Raw genomic sequence first — 26567 nt, forward strand, 5'->3', positions numbered from 1 at the left:
GCCTTCCAAAGTACTGGGATTACAGGCATTAGTACCTGTGCCTGACTGCAGATTGGTTCTTATGGATAATGTCTTTCTTTTTGTGGTTTCATATTTCTGACCCATTTGGAATTTATTTTTGTTATGATATATAAAGATTATTTTCCGGGCCGGGCGTGGTGGCTCACACCTGTAATCCCAGCACTTTGGGAGGCCGAGGCGTGTGGATCACAAGGTCAAGAGATCGGGACCATCCTGGTCAACATGGTGAAACCCCGTCTCTACTAAAAATACAAAAAATTAGCTGGGCATGGTGGCGCGTGCCTGTAATCCCAGCTACTCAGGAGGCTGAGGCAAGAGAATTGCCTGAACCCAGGAGGCAGAGGCTGTGGGAGCCGAGATCGCGCCATTGCACTCCAGCCTGGGTAACAAGAGTGAAACTCCGTCTCAAAAAAAAAAAAAAAAGATTATTTTCCAATAGCTGTTTTATCCAATAACATTTATTGAATGGTCCCCTCTCCACTAATTTGGCATAGAACAAGTTCATTTTAAGGTTTATTACTATTGTCTCAACTTTCTATTGTCATTGCTTTTCTTCTATTCTTTATTTCATTGAAGTACTAACTGTATAAAGAATAATCTAAAAAACATGTTCAGAATCTGCTTGTATCAATATGAAATTTCAAATGACTCCTTAGAATTCTTTTCAGAATGCAGATTTGCTTGATTTTGGATTAATAATGAACTAATTTGGTTTCCTGATGAGATTGTTTTGATTAATGTTTAACATATAATCAGAATGTTTATTGCGATCTCACTTCGATTTGTTTTAATAGCATCTTATTGCCAAAGGCTCTATGTATGAGGAGCTTATGGCAAGAACTGAAGATATGTTACACATGGATATACAAAATTTTTCAAGCCAGGAGTCCTTTCAACATGTTCTCACAACTGGGCTTCAGGCAAAGATTCAAGCAGCTAAAGAGAAAGTCCAGGTATCTCTTTAACTTTCCCTATTTAGTGATTCCGTTCTCTAAAAGAGAGGGGTCACGGGGTGGGCAGTGAAGGGGTTGATAGCCCTGTAGCTTGGAAACATTTCATAAAATATTACCTTTTCATTATATTTCTTTATAATTTAGAGCATATTAGGAAAATATAAGTATCATAGTTTAGGTAGCTCTTTGTCTAGTGGGAAAATAACAAATAGTCAAAGTACTTGTTAACTTAAGAATTTATTAAGAATTTGGTTCACATGTTAATTTGAGAATTTTTTTGTCTTCAAGATCAATGTGGTAAAACTCGTTGCAGCGTTGAAGAACTCAACCGACATTTCGCCAGAATTGGACGTCAGGCTGAAGATGGAAGAATCCCAGAAGGAACTTGAATCGTACATGACGAGGGCTCAGCAGTTACTAGGGCAAAGAGAGAGCCCTGGTGGACTCATTTCAAAATACAAGGTGGGAATCTTTTCAACCAGCAAATGTGGGACATTTATTACTAACTGCCTATCTTCACTGTAATTATATACTGAGTTACTATAACTGAAAAGGATTTCCCAGTATTATATATCATTTTTCCTGAGGTTAGTAAAAATAAGTATTCAAGTGTAGAATTTTTTAGTTCAAATTTTATTGTGGATCTGCTGAATGTACTCAGTGATATGATGTAAAGAGTGCAGCCGACTCTATCACACTGAACAAGAATTTAATCTCTCTGGCTATTTAATTTGTAAATTGGTATAATAATTCCATCCCTACCCAGCTGTCAGATTTGTTGTGAGGCTTTAAGTGGAAATAAGGTACATGAAGTTACTTTGCATAAATTCTCTGAATGTTAAAAAATTATCATTATTAATTAAAATACTTTGATAAAAGTTATTCAAGGAAACATACTTATCTGTAGTTAAAGACCTAATAATGTTGTTTTGTATGGAGACAATTTCAAGTTGATTTATATGATTTGATAGGCTGAGGTTGCAGCTTAAGATGTCACCAAACCAGAGACTCACTCTTTTTTTTTTGAGACGGAGTTTCGTCCTTGTTACCCAGGCTGGAGTGCAATGACACGATCTCGGCTCACCGCAATCTCCGCCACCTGGGTTCAGGCAATTCTCCTGCCTCAGACTCCTGAGTAGCTGGGATTACGGGCACGCGCCACCGTGCCCAGCTAATTTTTTGTGTTTTTAGTAGAGACAGGGTTTCACCATGTTGACCAGGATGGTGTCGATCTGTTGACCTCATGATCCACCCACCTCGGCCTCCCAAAGTGCTGGGATTACAGGCTTGAGCCACCGCGCCCGGCCAGACTCACTCTTAATTAACATAGTGGGAGGTGCTGGGGGGATTAGAAGCAAAGCTAAACAGTGCATCTACCATGAAACAAATTGGAGGGGTAGAGTAATACCAGTACTTTTGTTCATTTATATTCAGCATTTAGCATGCTTTACTGAACACTTAAAATGAGCTGGGCATTTGGGGGAAATAAAGATGCAGGAAGGCAGTGCCCTGTTCCTGCTCCTACTCTTTATGAAAGGGTGCCCTATGGGAGCTTCTCTTCATTCTCATCAAGGCCTCTGTCTGTCTTCTGGGCCTCAACCCTATTTTGGCTTTCTGGATTACTAACTACACTGGGACGCTGTTGTCAGTCATTTCAGCATTGCTTTTCCTATGACCTTATAGCCTTTGTCTGCTTGATCTCACACCATTTGCACTTTGCTAGCTGCCGCATTCAGCCACTTCACTCTGTCTTTTATTCCCAGGTTCCTGGGAACTTTTACTCCCAGGTTCCTGAAAGTACTAAAGTGACCTTAAGAATGAATCGTTGTTTTAAATGATGGTGAGGCTGGGATTCTAGGTGGGTAAATATGGTCTGGTCGGGAGAGGAGGAAAAAAATATATAGAGGTTCCTAAGCTCCTTCTTTTATTTTTATTTTTATTCTCAGAGACAGAGTCTTGCTCTGTTACCCAGTTTGGGGTACAGTCGTGCAATGTCAGCTCACTGCAGCCTTCAACTCCTGGGCTCAAGCTATTCTGACTCAGACTCCAAGTAGCTGGGACTACAGGCACACATCACTACACGCAGCTAATTTTTTGAATTTTTTTTATAGAGAAAGGGTCTCACTCTTTTGGCCAGGCTGGTCTCAAACTCCTAGCCTCAAGTGATCCTCCCACCTCGGTCTCCCAAAGTGCTGGGATTACAGGCATGAGACACTATGCCTGGCTTCATAGCTCCTTTACCAGAGAAGGGCTGGAGGTATCTGTTCTCATACCATTTTCTCTCCCTGACCTTCTTCCTTTTGGTTTTTCCCCATTTTGCCAATGGTATTTAGTCAAGTGGAGACACTTTTACAGCAGAAGAAGGTCCCTGCCCTGTTAGGTATTGCCCTGAGACCCCCGCAGGACTCCATGCACGCAGGGGCACTGGGAGCTCCCAGCTATGAAGAGCATACAGGGTAAAGGTGTCTACCCAGGCTATAAATCTCACAGTTCTCAAGGAGGCCTTGGAGGGGGTCCTGGAGCTCAGCATTGTACCTTACCTGCAGCCGATCCGTAAAAGCGTGTAATGAGTGAAAGAGCAAATTCCCACCCTGCTCGGCTTCTCCCCAAGAATGACTTTCATCTTCTGTTTCCTATAGATTTTCTGCCTTTTTCACACACAGGCCTGTTGTTTTTTTTGTTGTTGTTGTTCTATCATCACTAGTTACCTAGGCCAGGTTTTTGCTTCTGTGGAGTATGCCAGGTCGGGAGCAGACACATCTGGGTCAGGGCTCTTTCCATTCTTGTCTACTGCTGGGACTGCCAATGTGGGTGGCCTTGGGCAAAACTTTGAAGTTGATGGTGAAACAAATTGGCCTCCTTTCAGCATAACTGCTTATGCATGATAGTAAACATTTGCCATATTAACCTTACTGTAAATTTTGTCTTGGCTGGGCATGGTGGCTGACACCTGTAATCCCAGCATTCTGGGAGACTGAGGTGAGTGACTTGCTTGAGCCCAGGAGTTTGAGGCTGCAGTGAGTTGTGATTGTGCCACTGCACTTCAGCCTAGGCGACAGAGCGAGATTCTATCTCAAAACAAAACAAAACAAAACAAAAAACTGATATACTCTTCATATTATATTGCTTCTGTAGTATGATTGTCTGCTCAATACTGAAGAACTTTAGAGGAAACATAGCCAGTGGCTATTCCCCTGTACAGTGAACTTTATAGTTACTTATCAGTGGGGTAACAAAAATCATCTTGAATATCATGAAGGTCTCTTAATCTGTGCCTCATGTGCAATTACATTTGAATAATAAATATTTGGTACTCTTTTGAAAAGAATTCAAGAAATGCCAAAGGGCTAGCAACCTCGATTTACAAAGAGAAATCTCCTGTATACCTTCAGAGAGCCCCTTCCTACTTCACCAGTTAAAGACATATCCAAATTAGCTTTAAGAATTTGGCAGTAGAGTGAGGTTTTTATGATCTTGTTTTCTTTTTCTTCTTCTTCTTTTGTTTTTTTTTTTAGGAAGCGCTAATAATTTCTAATACGAAAAGTCTGGCCAAGTATTTGAAAGCTGTTGAAGAACTAAAAAAGAATGTAACTGAGGACATAAAGATGTCCTTAGAAGAAAAGAGCAGAGATATCTGCGCCACATGGGAGGTGAGAACACACATATGTACCTGAACTAGGTTCTTTATGTCTGATTCTGGGCTGTCAGTTGCCAGAGCTGTTTCTGGGGTTTCCTTGTCTGCACTCTGTCAACAAGTGTAGGGCTGGTCCCTGCAGGCTGCAGTCCCAGGATTCATACAGTTTCCTAGTAGAATAGGTCTAGGCTTTGGTGGCAGACAAACCTGAATTCAGCAGCTATGACCCTGGGAAAGGTACTTAACTTTTAGGAGCCTCCCTGATAAAAATGGGATAACACCACCTACTGGGCAGAAATGATGCACGGGTTTATAGAAAGCATCTACCACTGAGACTGTGTTCTGGTAATTAATGGCAATTAATATTCAATGTAATATTGAAATGTGTAATTAATATGATAATTAAAATATGTGAGCCTGTATATCTTTATTTGTGTAAGTGGATTGAATATGTACTGTTAAGGATCCTCTTAAAACTAATTTTAAAATAAACTTTTTTACTTTTAGAATAGTTTTAGATTTACAGAATTACTGTAAAGATGATGCAGAGAGTTCTAGTCATGGCTAGATTCCTCTGTTATTAGCATCTTTTTTTTTTTTTTTTTTTGGAGACGGAGTCTTGCACTGTCACCAAGGCTGGAGTGCAGTGGCGTGATCTCTGCTCACTGCAACCTCTGTCTCGCGGGTTCACTCAGTTCTCCTGCCTCAGCCTCCCAAGTATGGGATTACAGGCACACACCACCACACCTGGCTAACTTTTTGCATTTTTAGTGGAGATGGGGTTTCACTGTGTTGGCCAGACTGGTCTCGAACTCCTGACCTGGTGATCCGCCTGCCTCGGCCTCCCAAAATGCTGTGATTACAGGTGTGAGCCACCGCGCCTGTCAACAAGTGTATGCAATTACTGGGTCAATATTAATATATTGTTTTTTTCTAGCAGTTTACCTTGACAGATTGATTCATTATCATTACCTAAGGTTTGCACTTTATTCACATTTTCAATTTTCCCCAGTTCTGTCTGTTCTAGAATCTCATCCAGGATACATATTACATTTACTTGTGTGTCCTTGGGCTCAGATATCTGTTTTGCATATAATTTCCCTCAGTCTGTAGCTTGTCTTTTCATTTTCTTAACAGTGTCTTTAACAGCTAAAATACATTTTTAGTTGTTAAGAAAAGAAAACATTTATGGGCCTGGGATGTTTTAAAACATCTCCCCCCAAAATGTATGGATGAATCAGAATGTCACTTAAGCTTTATTTCTGTCCTTTTGTTACTACACATGCATTAATTGTTACTGTAAATACTTTTTTGTATATTTTGCTTCCATGGTTAATATATTCCTTTGTTTTTTTGCAGTCTCTTCATCATGAACTGTCTTTATATGTTCAACAACTAAAAATAGATATCGAAAAAGGAAAGCTTAGTGACAGTATTTTAAAACTTGAAAAGCAAATAAATAAAGAAAAGAAGCTTATTCGTAGAGGACGGACTAAGGGTCTCATCAAGGAGCATGAGGTACAGTAACGTGTTTCCTCTTAAATTTTGTCATGATTTTGGGGTTTATCTGAAATGGCTGTATGTATCTTTAGCCTAGGATGAAATCTGTTCTGAAAATTACCCCAGCCCTCCTCTCCCCTGGGGATGATCACTTCTGTGCTTCACGCTCTCTCCAGAGCCTGTGCTTCTTACTTTTTAGAAGTGAGAAAATTTGGCACTGAGTTAGTATTTTATGATTTCCCCTGATGTGTCTCAGTGGCCCCTGTCCTCAGACTCTGGTCACAAATGTGTCAACTGTTACTAAAGTACCCACAGTTGCTTTTGTCAGGACACGGTGTCCTCAGAAGCACAGCTTTTGGGAAAATGAGCACATCAGGGTATAAAGCAGCTGGGGCAGATCTCATGAGCTCCTTTCAGTCTCCATCATATTTGATTGCTTTTATGTATTTGACATTTCTAACTTTCATTTTTTTTTCATTTCTTTTTAACTTTCTGCTGCTATGGCTCTCCCACTATCAGTCTCTCTTGCTTTATATAATTGTCTAGCTAGCTAGCTATCATCTATCTATCTATCTGATATAGATATATGTAAATAGGTATAGATGTAGATATGTAAATATATAGAGATATAGAATTTGCATTGAGTTCTTTTTAGTGTTTTCACAAATATTCTTTTTATTCTGTTATCTTAATGTTTTACTTTTGAAGAGGGGGCAGGTCACCTCCACTTTTGGCTAGTTTCATGCTTCCCTTAGGCGATTTTATGCACTCTGGGTACCTGCCTTCTCTACAGTGATAGTGCTTAAATGTTTCTCTCAGCTGAGTCCTTTCACCTAAATTCTATGTTCTATTTCTCACTGATTGGTAGATATCACTAGTGTTTTTCAGAGAACTCAGATTCAGTAAGTTCAAAACGAAACCAGTAATATCTTCTCTCAAAGGTTCGTTTTCTGTTCTGCTTCCTGGTAATGAAAGGCATGGCAGTCTCATGATGCCCTTCCTCTCCTTCCTTTCCACTCAGCCTTAATTAAATCTGTTGCCAAGCCCCATGTGGGTTTCTTCGGAACAGCTTCTTCCCTTCCAGTTGTTTTGCCACTTACCTAAGCCAGGGTTCTTTTCTCAGTATGATGATGGTTGCGTCACGTCATCTTCCAAATCATCACCAGAGTTGTCCTTTTGAGCTATAAATCTTATGTCGCCAATTCCCCATCCCCCCAGGACAATTCCAGACTGCTTCTTTTTTTTTTTTTTTTTTTTTTTTGAGATGAAGTTTTGCTCTCCTTGCTCAGGCTGGAGTGCAGTGGCACAACCTCAGCTCACTGCAACCTCTGCTTCACAGGTTCAAGTGATTCTCCTGCCTCAGCCTCCCAAGTAGCTGGGATTACAGGCATGCACCACCATGCCTGGCTAATTTTGTATTTTTACATTGCAACATAGGGTTTTTCCATGTTGGTCAGGCAATTACTGGGTCAATACTAATTATGCAATTACTGGGTCAATTACTGGTCTTGAACTCCCGACCTTGGGTGTTCTGCTCATCTCGGCCTCCCAAAGTGCTGGGATTACAGGTGTGAGCCACCTCGCCTGGTCCAGACCTCTTAGAAGGCCACTTAATTCCTTCCCAGTCTGGCCCAGAAAAGCCCTTTAGCATCCCTCCTTCCTGGGCCAGGCACTCCAGTCCTACTGGAGTACTGGTCCTTCGAGACATCTGGTGCTTTTCGTTACCTTTGTGCTTTTCTGGTGCTTTTTGTCCTCCTGGTGGTCCTTCTGCTAGAAATAACTTCCCTCCCCTTTTACTTGGAGAACTTGTCCTTGTTTCTTCTACATATAGCTCAGCTGCTTTCCCCTTGTGAGGTAGGCTTCTCTGACTCCTTCAGGCAGGTGGGGCCTCTCATGACACTTAGCAGACTCCGTGCTGGTTCTTTGTGCAGAGTCTAGGTTACTAAACCGAGAATTCCTTTAGGGCTGACTCCTCTTTTTTTCTCCAGTGCCTATCGTCATGGCACTTAGATGGCCTATATAAGAACGCATTGTGAAAACCACACACATCTGTTAGTTTCTAGTCCTTATGGAATAATCATGTAAACTCATCGGAAGTGCATTTCCTGCTTTATTTCTTCAATTAGGCCTGCTTTTCCGAGGAAGCCTGTCTGTACCAGCTTAATCACCACATGGAAGTCCTGAGGGAGCTGTGTGAAGAGCTGCCTTCACAGAAGAGTCAACAAGAAGTGAAGCGACTACTCAAAGATTATGAACAAAAAATAGAAAGACTTCTGAAATGTGCTTCCGAGATTTATACGACACTGCAGGCCACAGCGGGAGGCACGTCGAGAAATGAGTCAGTACTTCTTAAGAATAGCTACCCTTCAAGATAAAACCAAATGAAGCCTTTTGCACGGTCAAATGACATGAAGCGTTATTCACGCTTGTTTAGGTTTCATTTTCCTTACTCTTTTTTAAACATGCAATTTTGATTCCTTTCTAGGGGGACCATCACCACATCTGAGAATAGAGGAGGGGATTCCCACAGTGAGGTACTATTTGCAAAATCAGATAATCAGCCATCAGCTGAAAAGGTGTTAAATGTGGATAATGTATTTTAGAAGTAAACCCAGTGTGAAAGACCAAATCTACAATAATTCACTTCTCAATTAATTAGGTGTTGGTTTTAATTATCCAATTGTCTTCATCAGTGGAGAATTTCCACTTACACAAAGCAAAAGACTGATTTTCAAATAAGAATGCAAGCAACCAAAGCAATAGTGAGCATAACCTAATCTTCCTCTGAGTGTACAAGTAGTTCTTTTAAGCAGACACTCTTTTGAACCATTATGAATACCAGTTATCTGGGTACATTGTTACTGAGAGTAGAAGAGGTTGAGCTTGATTGGGACAGATGCTTCCATTTCATTGGAATGAACAAATTCATTTATCATTTGCCTTTTCTTTTTCTGCATTATAATGCACTTCATTTTCTGTGGGAATTGACTATTCTAAATTCCTGAAGTCTAGATAATTTGGCGTTTACTGTATATTATAGTCCAGACTGCCTCTTGAACATGTGGGGGAAGGAGCGAGGTGAGGTGTATCTGGTTTTAGAGGTCAGCTCCTGCATGTTAGCCTTCTGTCTGCTTTTGACTATGGGTACGTAGTCTCAGGCAGAAATAGCATTTTGGGGCTGGGAATCTTCCTTTACCATGCTGACATACCAATTAGAAGGTGAGAATCAGTCTAATAAATCTCTGTCCTATGAGAAGGCTTTTCACTGAGCCGAGATATCTCAAAGAAATTGTATTATCTCCTGGTTTGGGGTATAAAGATTCAATGATATATATTTGAACATAAAGCATTTCTCTTTTCCAGATAATTAAATATGTCTAAGATATTACATTTACTATTTTGCATATTCTTCTAGGCAATGAAACCTGTTATGAATTTTAGCCTGGCGTCAGAGTTAAAGCCTCGGCAAGAAGAAAGCATGATGGAAAAGGATTACAGTGCATCTATAAACAGTTTACTAGAGAGGTAAACTCTCTTTAAACAACTGGATAATCCACCAAATATCTTTCATCAATACAAACATGTACTTTTTAAAAGTTTTATTTTCATTTAGTCATCATTTTGCATGTGGTCCTGTAACTTAAACAGAAATTCCATGGTATTTCCTTACACACAGTTGACAGTAATTTTAAATTATTTCTTTGTGTTATTTTATTTTTCTTATTTTTTTGTTTGTTTTTTGCTTATCTTTTGTTATTTTATTTTTATTTTTTTGAGATAGAGTATTGTTCTGCTGCCCAGGCTGGAGGGCAGTGGCACAATCTCGGCTCACTGCAACCTTAGCCTCCTGGGTCCAAGTGATTCTCCTGCCTCAGCCTCCTGAGGAGTTGGGATTACAGGTGCCTGCCACCACACCCAGCTAATTTTTTGTAGTTTTAGTAGAGACAGGGTTTTGCCATGTTGGCCATGCTTGTCTCGAATTCCTGAGGTAATCCACCAGCCTTGGCCTCCCAAAGGCTTACAGGTACAAGCTGTAGGATTACAGGTGCAAGCCACCACACTCGGCCTTGTTATTTTAAACTATTCATAACTACTGTGATGTTGCATTTCATTTTGCCCAGGTATGATACATACAGAGATAATCTTGAACACCACCTGCAAAACAGCGAATTCAGGGTTACTTCTGATTTCTCTAGTGAAGAGGACAGGAGTAGTTCTTGTCTGCAGGCTAAACTGACAGATCTACAGGTAATTACCAAAAATATTATTTCTCTGGTTATCTTGTTTATTAGAAAATAGTACCACTGTGAGTCTAGACATCCCCGTTTCTGTTGAGGTCACATCTGCTCAATGTTTCCAAAGAACTCTCTTTGTTGGATTGCATTTCTAATGTCACCCTATTCCAGAAAGTGATTTTCTTTCAAGTACCAACCCCAGGAAAAGCTTTAGTTTGAGGTCTTAATTTACTACTTATATTCTAATCTGGTGATCCAGATAATGTGACTTGAAAAGTTTTTGTTTATTTATTTTTTTTGTGCTTTGGGCTTCAAGGGAATTAGTCAAAAACAAAGCGTTTGAAGGGAATTTCATCCTGCTCTTGGGTTGCTCCAGAGTTAACCAGCCAGTGAATGTTTATTTCAGTCCTTCATCATCTTTACCAAATTATCACATTGTTTAAAACTGCTGTACAGTAACCGTTGACTGTCTGATATTGGGAGTTTAGGGGCAGGCAGTGGAGGGAGTTTTTACTCTAAATGATGGATTCTCCTCCTAAAAAACCTTCAGAGGACGTTATTGCAGTTGACTAAGAAACCAGAGGAAAAGCAATCTATTAGTGGTTGGCACACAAATCACAACCTCTACAAATAATATCTTCCTTATTTTGAAGGTGATCTGTGCACTGAAGTGCCTTATTCTTGATGCACGCCCTGAGTGCGTTAGAGGGAATGCTCACAATGGAGGACCATGGGTAGTTCCTACAACATGTTTCTGTATTTTCTAGTTTCTTTTATTTAATTATACCGGGTTTTAGTCACACTCTACCATCTGGCTGCTCTCTGTTTTTCATCTGAGTAAGCAAAATGTATCTGTTAATATCCCCGTTGCTCAAGTGATGGATTTAGCATGTTTTCATCACAATTAAGAAACTGTCTTGAGACTCTTCCCCAGCGACTGAATAATGAGTTGGTTAGTAAAACTGTACTAATCTTTGGGTAAAGTAAAGAACAAATTATACTGCTGATTGCTGATCTCTCAGCAGTATTGTAGAGCAGCGCCTTACCAGCAAAACAGAAATCAAGATAAGGAGCTGGAATAGTATAGAGTTATAGATGTTAAGTATAAACCATAAATTAATTTAATTTACTGCTTATTCATATAGAAAGTTTTGGTTCACTCCAGTTTTCTTTCAGTTTAGAAGGTAACAAATCTTTCCTATCTAGAGAAAACAGAGTATCTGTCCTTATATATATCTGTATGTTCCTGAACTGTATTCTGTGTAATGGCCTTGGGGAAGGGAGTTTGGGTACCTTTGAAAGCTTCATTGTTGACTCCCTTGACTTCATTGAATGGGTCCTCTGTGAGCACAGTGAATGTCATTGTTCCCTAAAGGAGAGTTTACTTGTAGATGGTTGGAAAATATTTTTAAACACATTTTCTTTTTTTAAATTTTTTATTTGATTATAGGTTTTGGGGTACATGAGCAGAGCATGCGAGACAGTTGCGTAGGTACACACATGGCAGTGTGCTTTGCTTTTCTTCTCCCCTTCACCCACATTTGGCATTTCTCCCCAGGCTATCCCTCCCCACCACCCCTTTAAACACATTTTCATGGGAAACATTGTGTTTGCTTCCACAGTTGGTGAATGTCTCATGTTTTAAGAACAGAATAATTGTGCCTGTTAACCCCGTTAATTGATAAATTAATTAATGTGTTCCATCTAGGTCTTAAAAAATGAAACTGATGCTTGCTGGAAAGAGTTTGAAATTATTTCATTGAAGTCAGAAAATCTTGCGAATGACATAAAGAAGCCTTTTATAGTTAAGGAAAGAGACAGACTAAAGGAAAGAGAACGAGAGCTTCAGATGACTCTTAATACCAGGTAAGATTCTGAGATCTATTAATTATGAATCAAATAAACTCACTAAATTCTATAATGCCGTTTTAAGCAAGACTATGGCTATACTAAGTATGTTATTTTATCTGGATGTCACAACAACTGTAAGAGAGGCTACCATTATGATTGTATTTTTGCCGATAAGGAAACTGATAGGTTAAATATTAATAATATAAACAGGCCACTCTGGAGACTTAGTGGACCTTAAGGTCTGCCAGCGGTCAAAGGCCATTGTCTTCCCACTGTCTCTTTTGGGCATAAATTTGTCCAGGTCACATAGACTCTCTGGGTATTGATTCCTTCACTTCTGAAATGAGAGTCCTGTTAGGACCTTATATACATAGGGTATGTATCCCTAGCATGTATTCCCATATTATATAGGAAAAAACTGAGGCTCAGAGTCTTTATATTACTTAACTATGCTCACACATATCAACTGATTATCAGCAGAGCCTATTCTTTGAACCCCATTGTATTTGTAATATGGAAATATAACAAATTATTCCATAATTAAAATAATTATGAGATTTCTTAGTTGTCAAGGTGAAGTTAAGTAACAATTCAGTTTTTATTTCAAAAGAGAGAAATGCTTCATGTGTTTTACAATTTTTCATCCAGTATGGTGTATATTACACTGCTAAGAATACTTTGGAGCCAGGAACAGTAGCTCATTCCCATAATCCCAGCACTTTGGGAAGCCAAGGCAGGCAGATCACTTGAGGTCAGGAGTTCAAGACCAGCCTAGCCAACATCGTGAAACTTTGTCTCTACTAAAAATACAAAAAAAAAAAAAAAAAAAAAGACTTGGATATTGGGGAGCATTTTAGAGTGAAAAAAGAAATCGTTAATGATACCAAAACAGCTGGAGTTGTCTGGGCCAGTGGGTCATGGTTAACCTAGCTCTGCTGCCTGTCACTAAATAAATATATGTTGATTGGATGAATAAATGGATAGAGAGATTAACAAAAAAAAGAATACTTGGATATAGCAACCAATTAATTACTTGGCATTATATCGATGGGTTTAGGTATTAATGTGGTAATGTGTATGTATCATTCTATGTCTATTTATTGGATGATTATCTTCTGTTCTTAATTCAGTAATTGTGTTGATCAGTTTTATAGGATATCTTTCTGCTGGGTTTTCCTCTCATGTCTGATTTACTTTGTGCCTAGAATGCAATCTTTAGAGACAGCGCTGCAGCTTGTGTTACCTGTAGAGAAGACATCACTCCTTCTCTGTGGCTCGGACCTGCCTCTCCGTAAAATGGCTATCCAAGAATTTGGTCTCATTAATGCTGATGGCATTTATCAACACCTGAGGGTAAATATATACGTTCTCACAGTGTATTTACAGAATAATCAAGTCTTCTGAGGTTTATAAATCCTTATGGATTTTTAATTATTCATCATAGCATAGATTAAGGTATAAGCCATGACAATTTTTTTCCAGTAATTTAGACTTGCTTTTTATTTCTTAACTCTTTAATTCCTTGCAAATTTGGAGGTAGTAATGTAGAGTACATAATGACGTATTTTCTTTGAATTCAAAAGGAAGTCTTGTTTATGAATGCCTTCTTCAATGACTAAATTCCTAACTATCATACTAGACTCATACTTAAGTACCACATTCTACTGTTTTCATATTCCAAATCCCATTCTAAATAAAAATATTTATTTTTCAGATTATAAAACTGATCTCTGAACAGTTTAATATCTAATTATTTGCTTTGAAGCCATAGATTTATGTGCTTGTTTTCTTTTTAAAATTGAAACATCACCTGGGACAGCTGATCATTTGTAATTAAAATGTTTCCTTAGGTAGAAACTGTCACTTTTTGTTGAACTCAGAAGCATTTTTCTAAATCAAATCTAGTCATGCAGTTTGGGGCTGGTTTCTCACACATAGTCTTTCTTTTTTCCACCTCAGTTTTTCAGCTTTTCTTATCTTCTTTATTTCAGAATATCCAAGATTCTATAGGAAAACAGACTGAAATATGTAACCGCTTAGAAGAGCCGGGAAACTTTGTATTGAAGGAGTTACACCCATGTGATCTACGTGCAATGCAAAATATTATACTGAAATACAAAACACAATTTGAAGAAATGAATCGCAGGGTGCAGAGGAGTGAAGATACTCTCAGAGCTCTGGAAGGCTTTTTGGAATCTCTCAAAACAGCTAAACTTTCTACTGAGCCTGTTATAGACCTTTCAGCCTCAGAAACACAGGTGGCACAAGAAAATACTTTGACAGTAAAAAATACAGAGGGAGACATTCATCTGATGAAGGACAAGGCCAAACATTTGGATAAACGTTTGAAGATGCTTGATATGAGCTTTAAAGATGCTGAACAGGGTGAAGACACCTCCTGTGAAAACCTTGTTGATGCTTTATTAGTACAGTTATCTGAGACACATGGCTATGGGGTACAGGAGGAATTCACTGAGGAAAACACATTACTAGAGGCTTGCATTTTCAAAAATAATGAACTCCTTAAAAATATTCAAGATGTGCAGAGTCAAGTCAGCAAAATTGGTCTTAAGGATCCTACTGTCCCTGCTGTGAAACATCGGTAGGTATTGTCCATCCATTTCCATCCAAGGTGACCGGCACTTTTTTTTATATTTTCACCTCGATTCCTTTGTCTTTCTGTTTCTGTTCCATCCCACTCTATTCAGTGTTCAGCACTCTTTTCTGTAGACGTTTTAAGCAAGCTTCCTTTTTGTTGATACTGTACCTGTGCAAAATGTTGCATAATTTTTTTCCCTCTTTAAAAGTATATCTTCTCATGGACAAAGGAGTGGTGAAGTCAGATATGCAATTAAGTACTGTACATGAGTTACTTCTGATTCCCTTGTACTTCTGCGTGTTTACTGTGGCATTCTCCTAGGGACGGATGACTGGCAGACTCCACGCATGTGATAGTAATGAAACCAGGGTGAAAGATGCATGTGCCACATCTTGTCCCTGCTTCTTCCTTAGTTATTCGATCTCTTCTTCCTCCCAGCAGCGTTAGGGTGGGAACTGAGTGGAAGGGCAGGAGACTGAATTTAAGAGGCGATCTAAAGTGAGTGTTGATTCTGGAGATGGAGCAGCGTTGCAGTAGACTGAGGTAGGCAGCCTTCTGTATACCTGCTGCCATTTTAATTTCATCATTTGGAATTGGGCCGTCAAATTCCAAAAGCTAAAATGTTAGCAAGAGTTGCTTTTGTGGAATTCTTTCCCCCTTTCTTCTTCTTCTTCTTCTTCTTCTTTTTTTTTTTTTGAGATGGAGTCCTTTGGGAGGCTGAGGCAGGCGGATCACGAGGTCAAGAGATCAAGACCATCGTGGCCAACATGGTGAAACCCTGTCTTACTAAAAATACAAAAAATTTAGCTGGGCGTGGTTGTGTGTGCCTGTAGTCCCAGCTACTCGGGAGGCTGAGGCAGGAGAATTGCTTGAATCTGGGAGGCAGAGGTTGCAGTGAGCTGAGGTTGCGCCACTGCACTCCAGTCTGGCGCCTGGTGACAGAGTGAGACTCTGTCTAAAAAAAAAGAAAAAAAAGAAAAAGAGAGAGAGAGAGAGAGATGGAGTCTCGCTCTGTTGCCCAGGCTGGTGTACAGTGGCACAATCTTGGCTCACTGCAACTTCCACCTGGTTCAAGCGATCCTCCTGCCTCAGTCCCCCCGCAGCTGGGGTTACAGGCATGCACTACCAGGCCTGGCTGATCTTTGTATTTTTGGTAAAGATGGGTTTTGCCATGTTGGCCAACCTGGTCTCGAACTCCTAACCTCAGGTGATCCACCCGCCTCAATCTCCCAACATACTTGGATTACAGGCATGAGCCACTGTGCCTGGCACCTTCCTTGCTTTCTAAATCTGTCTTGCTTTCTGTCTCCTTCTCTGCCCACCTGTAGTCCCTCAGGCTCAGTGGGATCACGAGGATCTTTAGATGACTGTGTAGTCAAGTGTGCTCTTCCTTCTGAAATGTCCCACACCCTCAGGTCCAGTGAGACTTTCATTCCTAGGGTGTCCCGCCACTGCACGTGATCGTACCGCTGCCCTCCAGCCTCAACAACAGAGCAAGACTGTCTCAAAGAAAAGAAATTCTAAGTAAGGAAGGAGGAGGGTGTTGCTCTTGAATAGGGTCATCAGGGAAGGTCTTACTGAGAAGGTGGCCTTGGCATCAGATGAGAGGCAAGAGCAAGCCACTTGAACCTGGACTAAGAGCCATCTAGGCAGAGGGAGCAGTAGGTACAAAGGTCAGGTGTGTTTGAGGAAAGGCAAGGAGGTAAGAAGGTGCAGCAGTGAGGGGGAGATGTGGCTTCTTAGCTCATGCCATAACTTGTAGGCTGTGTAATGAGTTTGGCTTGTTCTTTGAGTGACATGGGAAGTCACTGCAGTGTTCTAAGCTGAGTAAAATGTCTTGGTTTTCATTATAACCTGTCTTCACTGGCTGATGTGTTGGAAATAGACTATAGGAGTTGAGAGAACATATTAGAAGTCTGGTTTGACCTATTGCAGTAATCCCTAGTAGGGATGAAGTTGGCATGGACCAGTGGTGATGTGGTAGAAAGTGTTGAGATTCTGTGTATAGTTTGAAGATGGAGACCAGATGATTTATTGACACATGGACATGGTGTGGAAAAGAGATATTGGGGTCAAGAATGGTTCCAAGCATTGGAACCTTCCTCTAGGCTCAGGTGTTCTTGACTCTCATTGTCCATTGTGTCAATGGTAACTTGAGCAGTGAGTAAGAACCGAGTTACCATTGATTGAGATGAAAAAGACTAAAGTTGGCTGGGCGTGGTGGCTCATGCCTGTAATCCAGTACTTTGGGAGGTTGAGGCAGGCGGATAACCTGAGGTCAGGAGTTAGATCAGCCTGACCAACATGGAGAAACCCTGTCTCTACTAAAAATACAAAATTAGCTGGCGTGGTGGTGTGTGCCTGTAATCCCGGCTACTTGGGAGGCTGAGACAGGAGAATTGCTTGAACCTCGGAGGCAGAGGCTGCGGTGAGCCAAGATGATGCCGTTGCACTCCAGCCTGGGCAACAAAAGCAGAACTTCATCTAAAAAAAAAAAAAAAAAAAGAAAAAGACTAATTAGTCTTGGATGAAATTTATCAGTATTGAATGAAAGATTGGGTATGCTCAGTTTTAGAAATGATATGTTCAAGATACTTATTAGACATTTAAGCAGCAATATCAATAAGACACTTAAAAGTAGATGGCATTAGGAATCAGGAGAGATGTCTGGGCCAGAGGTATATATTTGAGAGTTTTCAGCATTGTACAAGAATGGATGAAATTTCCGAGGGAGTGAGTTTAGATAAACGAGAGAAGAGGTCCAAGTTGGATTCATATCTGGGGCACTCTGTATTGAGAGATCAGGGAGATGAGGGGGAACCAGCTGAAGACACTGAGAAGGGGAGGCTAGTGCAGTAGGAAGAAAATCAAGAGACTTCTGGGGCTACCTGAAGAAGGCATCTCATCCAGGAGGATGTGATCAAGTGTCAAATGCTGCTGACGAGTGAAGTTGAGAATGGAACAGGGATATCGCAGTGTGGAGGCCAGCTGTTTCAGTAGGCAGTAGGGAAGAGAGCCTTATGGGAGTTAATTGAAGAGGAAATTGGAGGCAAGGAAGTAGAGGCTGTTAGCAGTTTAGCAATTTAGATATAGGTGAATGGTGTGAATCCCTCCAGGATGACTTTACCCTTAGTTAAATAACTCCTTTTTGATAGGGAGAAGTACATAAGGGAGAAGTGCAAGAATTCCCTTGCTTTTCCTTCCTCCTTGGCCACCCCTATCCTTCCTTAGGTGTCCTGCAGTTCTGGGTCATCCATCTTCTCTGCTTCTCCCATGTCATGCTGCTTTTCCTCTACATATGCACACATATGTGCTTTTTCTCTCTCTCTTTTCTCTCATGCATATACACCTTTTACAAGTGTGTTCATTACAGAAATATATTACTGCTAATGTTTTGTATATTTATTATATTTATTAAAAGTACCAAATAAATATTCTGGAAATGCAGCCAGGCGTGGTAGCTCACACCCGTAATCCGAGCACTTTGGGAGGCTGAACCAGGAAGATCACTTGAGTCCAGGAGTTTGAGACAAGCTTGGGCAACATACTGAGACCCCATCTCTACGAAAAATAAAAAATTAGCCAGGTGTGGTGGTATGCACATGTGTACCAGCTATTCGAGAGACTGAGGTGGGAGGATCACTTGAACCTGGGAGGTTGAGGCTGCAGTGAGGTGAGATTGCACCACTGCATTCGACCTAGGTGACAGAGTGAGACTCTGTCTCAAACAAAACAAAACAAAACAAACAAATCAGAAAAATTCTGGAAATGCAAAAAGCATCCTGAACTCTGTAACAGGAACGTGTAATTTTGGCATTAACCTCATGAGGACAAATTGAAGTTAGTGTGCCTCCCAAAGTGACCCATATTTGTGTTGAATCAGTGGTTGACATTTGGCTATCAAACTTTTTTCTCATTCATAATCAAGGAAAAGATCTTTAATCAGACTGGATAAGGATCTAGATGAATATGAAGAAGAGAAGAAACATTTACAAGAAATGGCTAATTCTCTTCCACACTGCAAAGACGGCAGAGAAAAAGCTGTGAGTCAGCGGTGCCAAAGTACAATACTCTTGTGGGAGAATACCAAAGCTTTCATCACTGAATGGTAAGGAGGAAAAAGAATCCCTCTTGAATCTGAAAAATTGTCTGTAGCAAATTAACTTTTTCAAATTGCTGGGTTGAAAACACATCCCCATGGACCTAAAGGAAGGGCGGTCATAGGGATTTCCCACCAGAGCTCACAGGGCCAGTGTCTGGGACAAGACCTAGAATTGTAGATTGTAGCCAGAATGCAGCAAGAGGATAACCATGAAACATAACACACACACAGTATGGTACATTTATGCTCATTACCATCCCACCTGTGTTAGCTTCCTGTTGTTGTAAATCACCAAGCAAATCATGAACTTAGTGGCTTAGAAAGAACACAGGTTTATTACCTTATGATTCTGGAGGTCAGAAGTGGTAAAATAGGCTGCACAAAGTGGCTCACACCTGCAATGCCAGTACTTTGTGAGGTTGAAGTAAGAAGATTGCTTGAGCCTAGGTGTTTAAGACCAGCCCAACCCCATCTCTACAAAATATAAAAAAATTGGCCAGGTGCCGTGGATCACACCCATAATCCCAACACTTTGGGAGGTCAGGGTGGGTGGTGGATTAACTGAGGTCGGGAGTTTGAGACCAGCCTGGCCAATGTGGTGAAACCCCATGTGTAAAAAATTAACTTGCATGCTGGTGTGCACCTGTAGTCCCAACTACTCAGGAGGCTGAGGCAGGAAGACCGCTTGAGCCTGGGAGACTGAGGTTTCAGTGAACTGAGATAGCACCACCATACTTCAAAGCAAGACCCTGTCTCAAAAGGAAAAAACACCCTAAAATCAAGCTGTGTTCCTTCTGGAGGCTCTAGCAATATTCATTTCCTTGCCTTTCCATATTCTAGAGGCTTCCTGCTACATTCCTTGGCCTGTGTGCCCCTCCTCCATCTTTAAAGCCAGCAGTGTAGGGCCTTCAGATCTCTCCCTGCCCTCTGTTCTGTCATCACGTCTCCTTTGACACCTCTTCCTGCCTCCCTCTCACAAGGACCCTTATGATTACACCAGGCCCACATGAGCAATCCTGGATAATCTCTGTATTTTAAGATCCTTAGCTTAATCACCTCTGCAATGTCCCTTTTGCCTTGTAAGGTAACCTGTAAGGTAACATTCACAAGATCCAGGGATTAGGCCGAGGACATGTTTTAGGAATTGGGAGCATTACTTTATCACACATACTTGAATGGGAGATGTTGCCTGTCAATAACTGCTCTGTTTCCTGGAGAGTCAGGGCTATTTGCTAAAATTTTTCCAACTGTGAAGTCCATTACCTATCAATCCCAGTTGTCAATTCTTTTTTTTAATATGTGATATTATTTATTAATTTGACAGACTGCTTTGGAGAGATTCAGTGTTTTTTAAATACGATTGCTTGTGTGTCCACTTGTCCATTCCATGGAATATCCTTTGTCCATACTTTCTCCCTCTTACTATCTACAAGAGGGTGGAGAGTGGTGGGAGGGCTGGTCCATAGAGGCTGAACCGCCGAGACCAAGGGTTCCAGTAGGGTTAGGCAGTGAGGGGTATTATAGGGAGAGTAGAGGGCAAGAAGAGAGGCCAGGTGGTCTCACCATCCCACTTTGCTTTCATATGTGGCTCTGCCACCATCTGATGGCACCCTCCTGTGTGGCTCAGGGCATCTCCCTAGCTCTCTTCTAGGGGCTAGGTGGCGTGACCTATTTGTGGGAGTTAATCCCTGTGTGTCTCGGCCTCCCTGGCAGCTTCCCCTGATTCTCTTCTCAGAGGTCTGTTCAGCACCCTGTCTTCAGAATTTCATTTGCATACACCTCCTGTTTCCTACCAGAACCTGAGTATACAGGAGTCAAGACAAAGCCTGAATGTGGTATTTGATCTAGTCTTCCCTCTGATTTTACTGAAGAAAGAATTGAGATTCAAAGAGGCTGAAGTAACTTATCCAGAGTCTCAGACTCAGCATTGCCCAGCTGTACTTGAAACCAGGTGTCCTAACTGCCACATTGTCCCACTACCTTATTTTTTAAAAAAGACTAAATCCAGAATGAATAGAATAGATACATAAAAGGCTGGGCGCAGTGACTCACACCTATAATCCTAGCACTTTGGGAGGCCAAGGCAGGTGGATCACCTGAGGTCAAGAGTTACAAGACCAGCTTGGCCAACATGATGAAACCCTGTCTCTACTAAAAATACAAAAATTAGTCAGGCATGGTGGCACATGCCTATAATCCCAACTACTTGGAGGCTGACACAGGAGAATTGCTTGAATCTGGGAGACGGAGGTTGCAGTAAGCTGAGATCGCACCACTGCACTGCAGCCGAGGTGACAGAGTGAGACTCTTGCCAAAAAAAAAAAAAAAAAAAGAATAGATATATAAACCACCTGTGACTTGCTGAATTAATGTTGTAATAATCTGCCAGAGTTATACTAAGGAACCCTGTTTTCCAAGATATCTTCTGGTGAATGATGAAATTGAGATGCTGATTCCTTAGGGTAATGAATCCTGCGTTTCTTTTTGGACCTTAGATCTGGTAACTTTCTATTGTTTACCTAGCACCAGTACTAATCCAGCGATTGTGCTATCTCTTTGCCAGATATATTGATGTGCCATCATTCTTAGGTTAAATTGGTAAAAAAAAAATATTAAGAAACACATTAAGAGGAAAAGTTCTTTACAACTTACTCATCATTTATGTAGGATACCTGCAAAGAGAAAGAATGATTTTGCTATTTTTGGACATTTAGCTATTGTGTGTATTTTTCTATTCATAGTCTTGAACAATGTGGAAGAGTTTTGGAGCTCTTAAAACAATACCAGAATTTTAAAGGAATCTTGACAACTTTGATTCAAAAAGAAGAGAGTGTCATCTCCCTGCAGGCTTCATACATGGGAAAGGAGAACCTGAAGAAAAGGATAGCAGAGGTGAGTCCAGGTTCCATAAGAAAAAGTGGTACAGTGACCTCACTGACAGGCCTGGTAGTAAAGAGATATTATAGACTAAGTCTGTTTTGAAACTTTGTTTAAAAGAAATTACTAGTGACTCTATTTTACCAGGTATCTGAAAATTTATTGAATTTATCACCAAGGTTGGAAAAAAGAAACAGTCCCCAAGTTGATGGTGGGTCACTTCTGATTGGGTTGTGATTGGGCTGTTTTTGTTGGAGCCTGAGTCACCCCTTCTGCTACTTCTGTAAGATTGTAACAGCCTTTGCACTGACTTTCTGTTTATAAGGGACTTGACCCTTCATTGCAGGCCTGACAGAAGGAAGATGGTGGGAAAATCCCCGCTGTTGTTAGTGGAGTAAGGAAAAATTATGCTTTTATTTATTTGTTTTCTGCGAAGATATGCAAGCTTATTACCACGTTGCTCCATCTGTATTTGTATTCTAAGAAGAGTAATATTTTTGGACACTAGATGTCATTATTTTCTATGGTTTTATGTGGTTATCAACCAGAGTGGCAGAAGAATTGAATAGTTAGAAAAGAATATACTACACTATATGACTCTACACCAGACAGTTGCTTTTTCTACTTATTTCTTTCTTTCTTTAGTGATTCTCCTGCCTCAGCCTCCTGAGTAGCTAGGATTACAGGTGCGTACCATCATGCCCAGCTAATTTTAGTAGAGACAGGGTTTCACCATGTTGGCCAGGTTGGCCTCAAACTCCTGACATCAGGTGATCTGCTCTCCTTGTCTTCCCAAAATGCTGGGATTACAGGCCTGAGTCACCACGCCCAGCCTTTTTCTATTGATTTTATAAGTAGTAAGCTAAAGTGCCGTCAAGATGTCAAAACTATGTGAAAGGTAGTTTGCTTGATGTACTTGGAGGTTGGAAAGCAATCGTATTAAACTTTCCAGTAGCTAAGAGCAGCATCAGTGAAAGCTTAAATAGGACAGTGGTTAGTCCTTATCTAGAACTATTAACCCTGAAGCTCAAGTGACACCAAGAGTGTCAGGAATGGCCCTTGTCTGGACCCACTTTCTCAGACTTAGTTTCTTAGAGCTGACCAGTTGGAAGGAGCCCTGTTTAGATACCAGCTGTACAATATGCGACTATGTAGCTGGTTTTTGTTGGAGTTAATCAAAACTGTCAAGACCATGAGCAAATAGTCAGAATTGCTTAGAATGTAACCTGTCTGGTTCCCTCCAGTGGAGGCAGCTTTTGGGTTTGACTGGTCTTGGCATCTAGGAGGGTCCTGTCTTCATTCAGTAGATTTAAGGAGCTCCGGTTTCCTAGATTCTTAGAGAATCCAGCATGTTCAGCCTTACCAGATCCTCTTGGGTTCGTGTTCCAGTTTGCGGTTACCCTTCTGCCGTGTCCCTGATAGCAGTCTCCTACGTTGTACTCTTGTTTTAGGATCAAGGTCTCTGCCTTATTCAACAGACCCTGAGACCCTGCCTTGTATGCTGACCGGATGTCTAGTCCTACTTGACTTGCAGCTTTTCTTTTCTTCTTTTTGAGATGGAATGTCACACTGTTGCCGGGGCGGGAGAGCAATGGCACGATCTTGGCTCACTGCAACCTTCGCCTCCTGGGCTCATGAGATTCTCCTGCCTCAGCCTCCCAAGTAGCTGGAATTACAGCTGCACACTGTCACAGCTGGCTAATTTTTTGTATTTTTAGTAGAGGTGGGGTTTCATTATGTTAGCCAGACTGGTCTTGAACTCCTAGTCATTCACCTGCCTCAGCCTCCCAAAGTGCTGGGATTATAGGTGTGAGTCATCCTGCCCGGCCTCAGCTTTTCTTGTTCCTGCAAATCCTCCTCAATTCTGGCGCCCTGCCTTAGCCCTGTTAAGTGGGATCTTCTGACCAGTGGAAAGGATTCCTTTTGATCTGGTGATGTGGCATCTGTAAAGCATCATCAAGACCTACTTAGGTCTTGATGAGTGTTGGTTATGATGCCCCATGCTGCACGTGGCCTGTCTGCTGCTCTTCACACTACCCATAAGTGTATAACCTTGTAACTATAAACTGTAGTTTCTAGGTAAGTTATTTATCTGACTAATAAACTTCTTGTCACCTCCAGGGAGCTGACTCCTCTCCTGGGTGAGTCTCCCTAATCGGAATCTAGGCCCAGATCTTGGCCTTTCTGCCATCATTAGCTCCTCTGTGGCTGTTACAGCAGGACCTCATCTCTGTCCTCAGCTGTATTTGGCAGCCCCAAGTCCAGAGCCTCCCTAGAAAGTCAATCTCTGTGGGTATGGAGGGCAGCCATGCAACCAGGTGAAGGAGGGCCTGACAGTCTACATGTGTTTCTCTTAAAAAATGTCATCCAGTCTTCCTGTTTGTGGTTGACCCTAATGAGAAGTCATTAAGTCATTACTAGCCTTTTGAGATTCTGTGACACAAATGGCCTTGCTTCTTACTGGCTTCTCTGCACCCTCCCCACTACCCCATCTCCTTTCTAGAGTAAGGTTTCAGCTTTAGTTTGTTGAATCAGTTACCATTCATTCTTCAGCTTTTCAGCTTCCCAACTTCTCATATTCCACCTGAGAGTACTCTCATCCTCTGTTCTCTTTGTGCTTGTTGGTTTGTTCCATTTTCAGTTCTTTTCTCTTATTAAAGTAGCATGTGGGGATTAAACATGGATATTTAATCCACCATGTTAAACTTATTTCAGTGTTTTGCTCACTGCATAAAACTGCCTGTCCTGAAGACATATTTGAAGTATGTATACAACAGAATAAAAATTAACTCTGCTTTGTCTGTACTCCTTACTCAACTGTAAAGGGTATTTTTAAAATTAATAAAATAATTATGACTACTTTTAAGAAACAGCAGGCCTGGCTTTCCTTATTTTGTTAAAATGAAAATTCTACATCTAGTACATGGGTACTTTATACATTTGCTGAAATAATCTATTATTTTGTATAAAATATATAGAAGTTTTAATACACTAATGTTTAATTCTTTTGTTAGGCTTTTAAAAAAAACTGAAAAAAACAAATTTTATTGCTGATTATTAACATAACTTTGAGTTAATTTTGTGATGACATAGGCACTGTCTTCACACAGTCCATTTCTGTAGCATGGATTTTTATGCTGCTTTGCAGCAGTGCCTGGAATATGATACCACTGAGAAATTTTGTCCTTTAAAACCGTAGTAACCTGGATGTTTATCTAGGATATGGTGACAAATTTCTACTCTCTTTAGTGAAAGACAGAAATGCAAAAGTTAGACTAGAAGGCTGGAATGTCAGCAGACTATTGAAGTTTGGAAATGTCAAAGTGGACCTAGTTCCCTTTATTTTACTCCTTCCATTCATTGTACAACAAAACTCATATCTGGCAATGCTAAAAGTACACCCTCTTGCCCTTTCTTTTCTCATCACGCTGTGGAAACTTGTGCTAGTTTAACAAGAAGTTCTTTGCAGGCAAAAAAATTTACCGTGTTCAATTAAATGAAATATATCAATTAAAGATGTGTGTGTGTGTGTATGTGTGTATTATTTAATTGAACCAACATTTTTGCTTACAAATGTTTTTCCTCATTTAATTTTTTTTATATATATTTAGGGAGTACAAGTACAAATTTCTTATATGTGTATATTGTGTAATGGTGGAGTCTGGGGTTTTAGTGTACCTGGCACCCAAATAATGAGCATTGTACCCAATATGTAAATTTTCAGCTTTCACCCCACCTCTATTGTCCCACCTTTTATAGTCCCCAATCAATGCCTATTATTCCACTCTGTATGTTCATGTGCCCCCATTGTTTAGCCCCTACTTATAAGTGAGAACATGGAGTGTTTGACTTTCTGAGTTATTTCACTTAGGTTAATGGCCTCTAGTTCCATCTGTGTGGACAAACATTTATTGTGCCCCAGTGCAGAGTTCTGAACCAGGAGAAAGAAGACCTGGGTTTGGATCTCAGCTCTGCCAATGTATCAGTCACATCCAGCCAGAAGACAAACCTCCTTGGTATTGAGTTTTCATTTTAAATATTTTATTTAATATTAATTTTTAAATTAGCCTTTATTTTGAGATAATGGTAGACTCACATGCAGAAATAATACAAAGAGATCCTATGTATCCTGTATTGAGTTTCCCCAAAGGTAAAATTTGTAAACTGTAAAATATCACAATCAGGATATTGACATCAGTACAGTCAAGATAAAGAACATTTTCGTCACCACAAGGATTCATTCCTCTTACTATCATTTTCTAGCCCCATTCACTTCCCTCCTTCTCCCATTCCTTCTAATCTCTGACACCCACTAATATAGTCTTCATTTCTATAATCTTATTTAAAAAATGTTGTATGAATGAAATCACATAATATGTAACTCTTTGGGATTGGCTCTTTTCCTTCAGCATTATTCTGTGAAGATTCATTCAGGTTCTTCATATTGATAGTTTGTTCCTTTTTCTTGCTGAGCAGTATTCTGTGGTATGAATGTATCACAGTTTAACTGTTCACCCACTGAAGGACCTCTGTGTTCTTTACAGTTTTGGACTGTTATGAATAAAGCTGTTGTAAACATTTGTGAAGGAGTCTTTGGTGAATATCAGTTTTTATTTCTCAGGGATGTGTCCAGGAGTGTGCTTGCTGGGTCATATGTTAATTGGATGTTTATTTATTTATTTATTTATTTATTTTTTTGAGACGGAGTTTCGCTCTAGGCTGGAGTGCAATGGCGCGATCTCGGCTCACTGCAACCTCCGCCTCCTTGGTTCAGACAATTCTCCTGCCTCAGCCT

General features: G+C 40.5%; 1 protein-coding gene across 6 annotated transcripts in view; it reads left to right on the top strand.

Annotated features, from left to right (window-relative positions):
* Positions 1–26567, top strand: part of SYNE2 (spectrin repeat containing nuclear envelope protein 2) — a 378817-nt gene that overhangs the window by 143880 nt on the left and 208370 nt on the right. For all 6 annotated transcript variants that reach the window (XM_035260694.3, XM_035260695.3, XM_035260693.3 and 3 more), the window contains 13 exons: positions 816–974; positions 1263–1436; positions 4490–4624; positions 5968–6126; positions 8235–8446; positions 8594–8642; positions 9524–9633; positions 10230–10356; positions 12052–12209; positions 13400–13547; positions 14186–14796; positions 18722–18901; positions 21637–21787. In XM_035260694.3, coding sequence (XP_035116585.3) covers positions 816–974; positions 1263–1436; positions 4490–4624; positions 5968–6126; positions 8235–8446; positions 8594–8642; positions 9524–9633; positions 10230–10356; positions 12052–12209; positions 13400–13547; positions 14186–14796; positions 18722–18901; positions 21637–21787 — 2373 coding nt within the window. The remainder of the gene's footprint in view (positions 1–815; positions 975–1262; positions 1437–4489; positions 4625–5967; positions 6127–8234; positions 8447–8593; positions 8643–9523; positions 9634–10229; positions 10357–12051; positions 12210–13399; positions 13548–14185; positions 14797–18721; positions 18902–21636; positions 21788–26567) is intronic.

Source organism: Callithrix jacchus, chromosome 8 (assembly GCF_049354715.1).
Source record: "Callithrix jacchus isolate 240 chromosome 8, calJac240_pri, whole genome shotgun sequence".
NCBI lineage: Eukaryota > Metazoa > Chordata > Mammalia > Primates > Cebidae > Callithrix > Callithrix jacchus.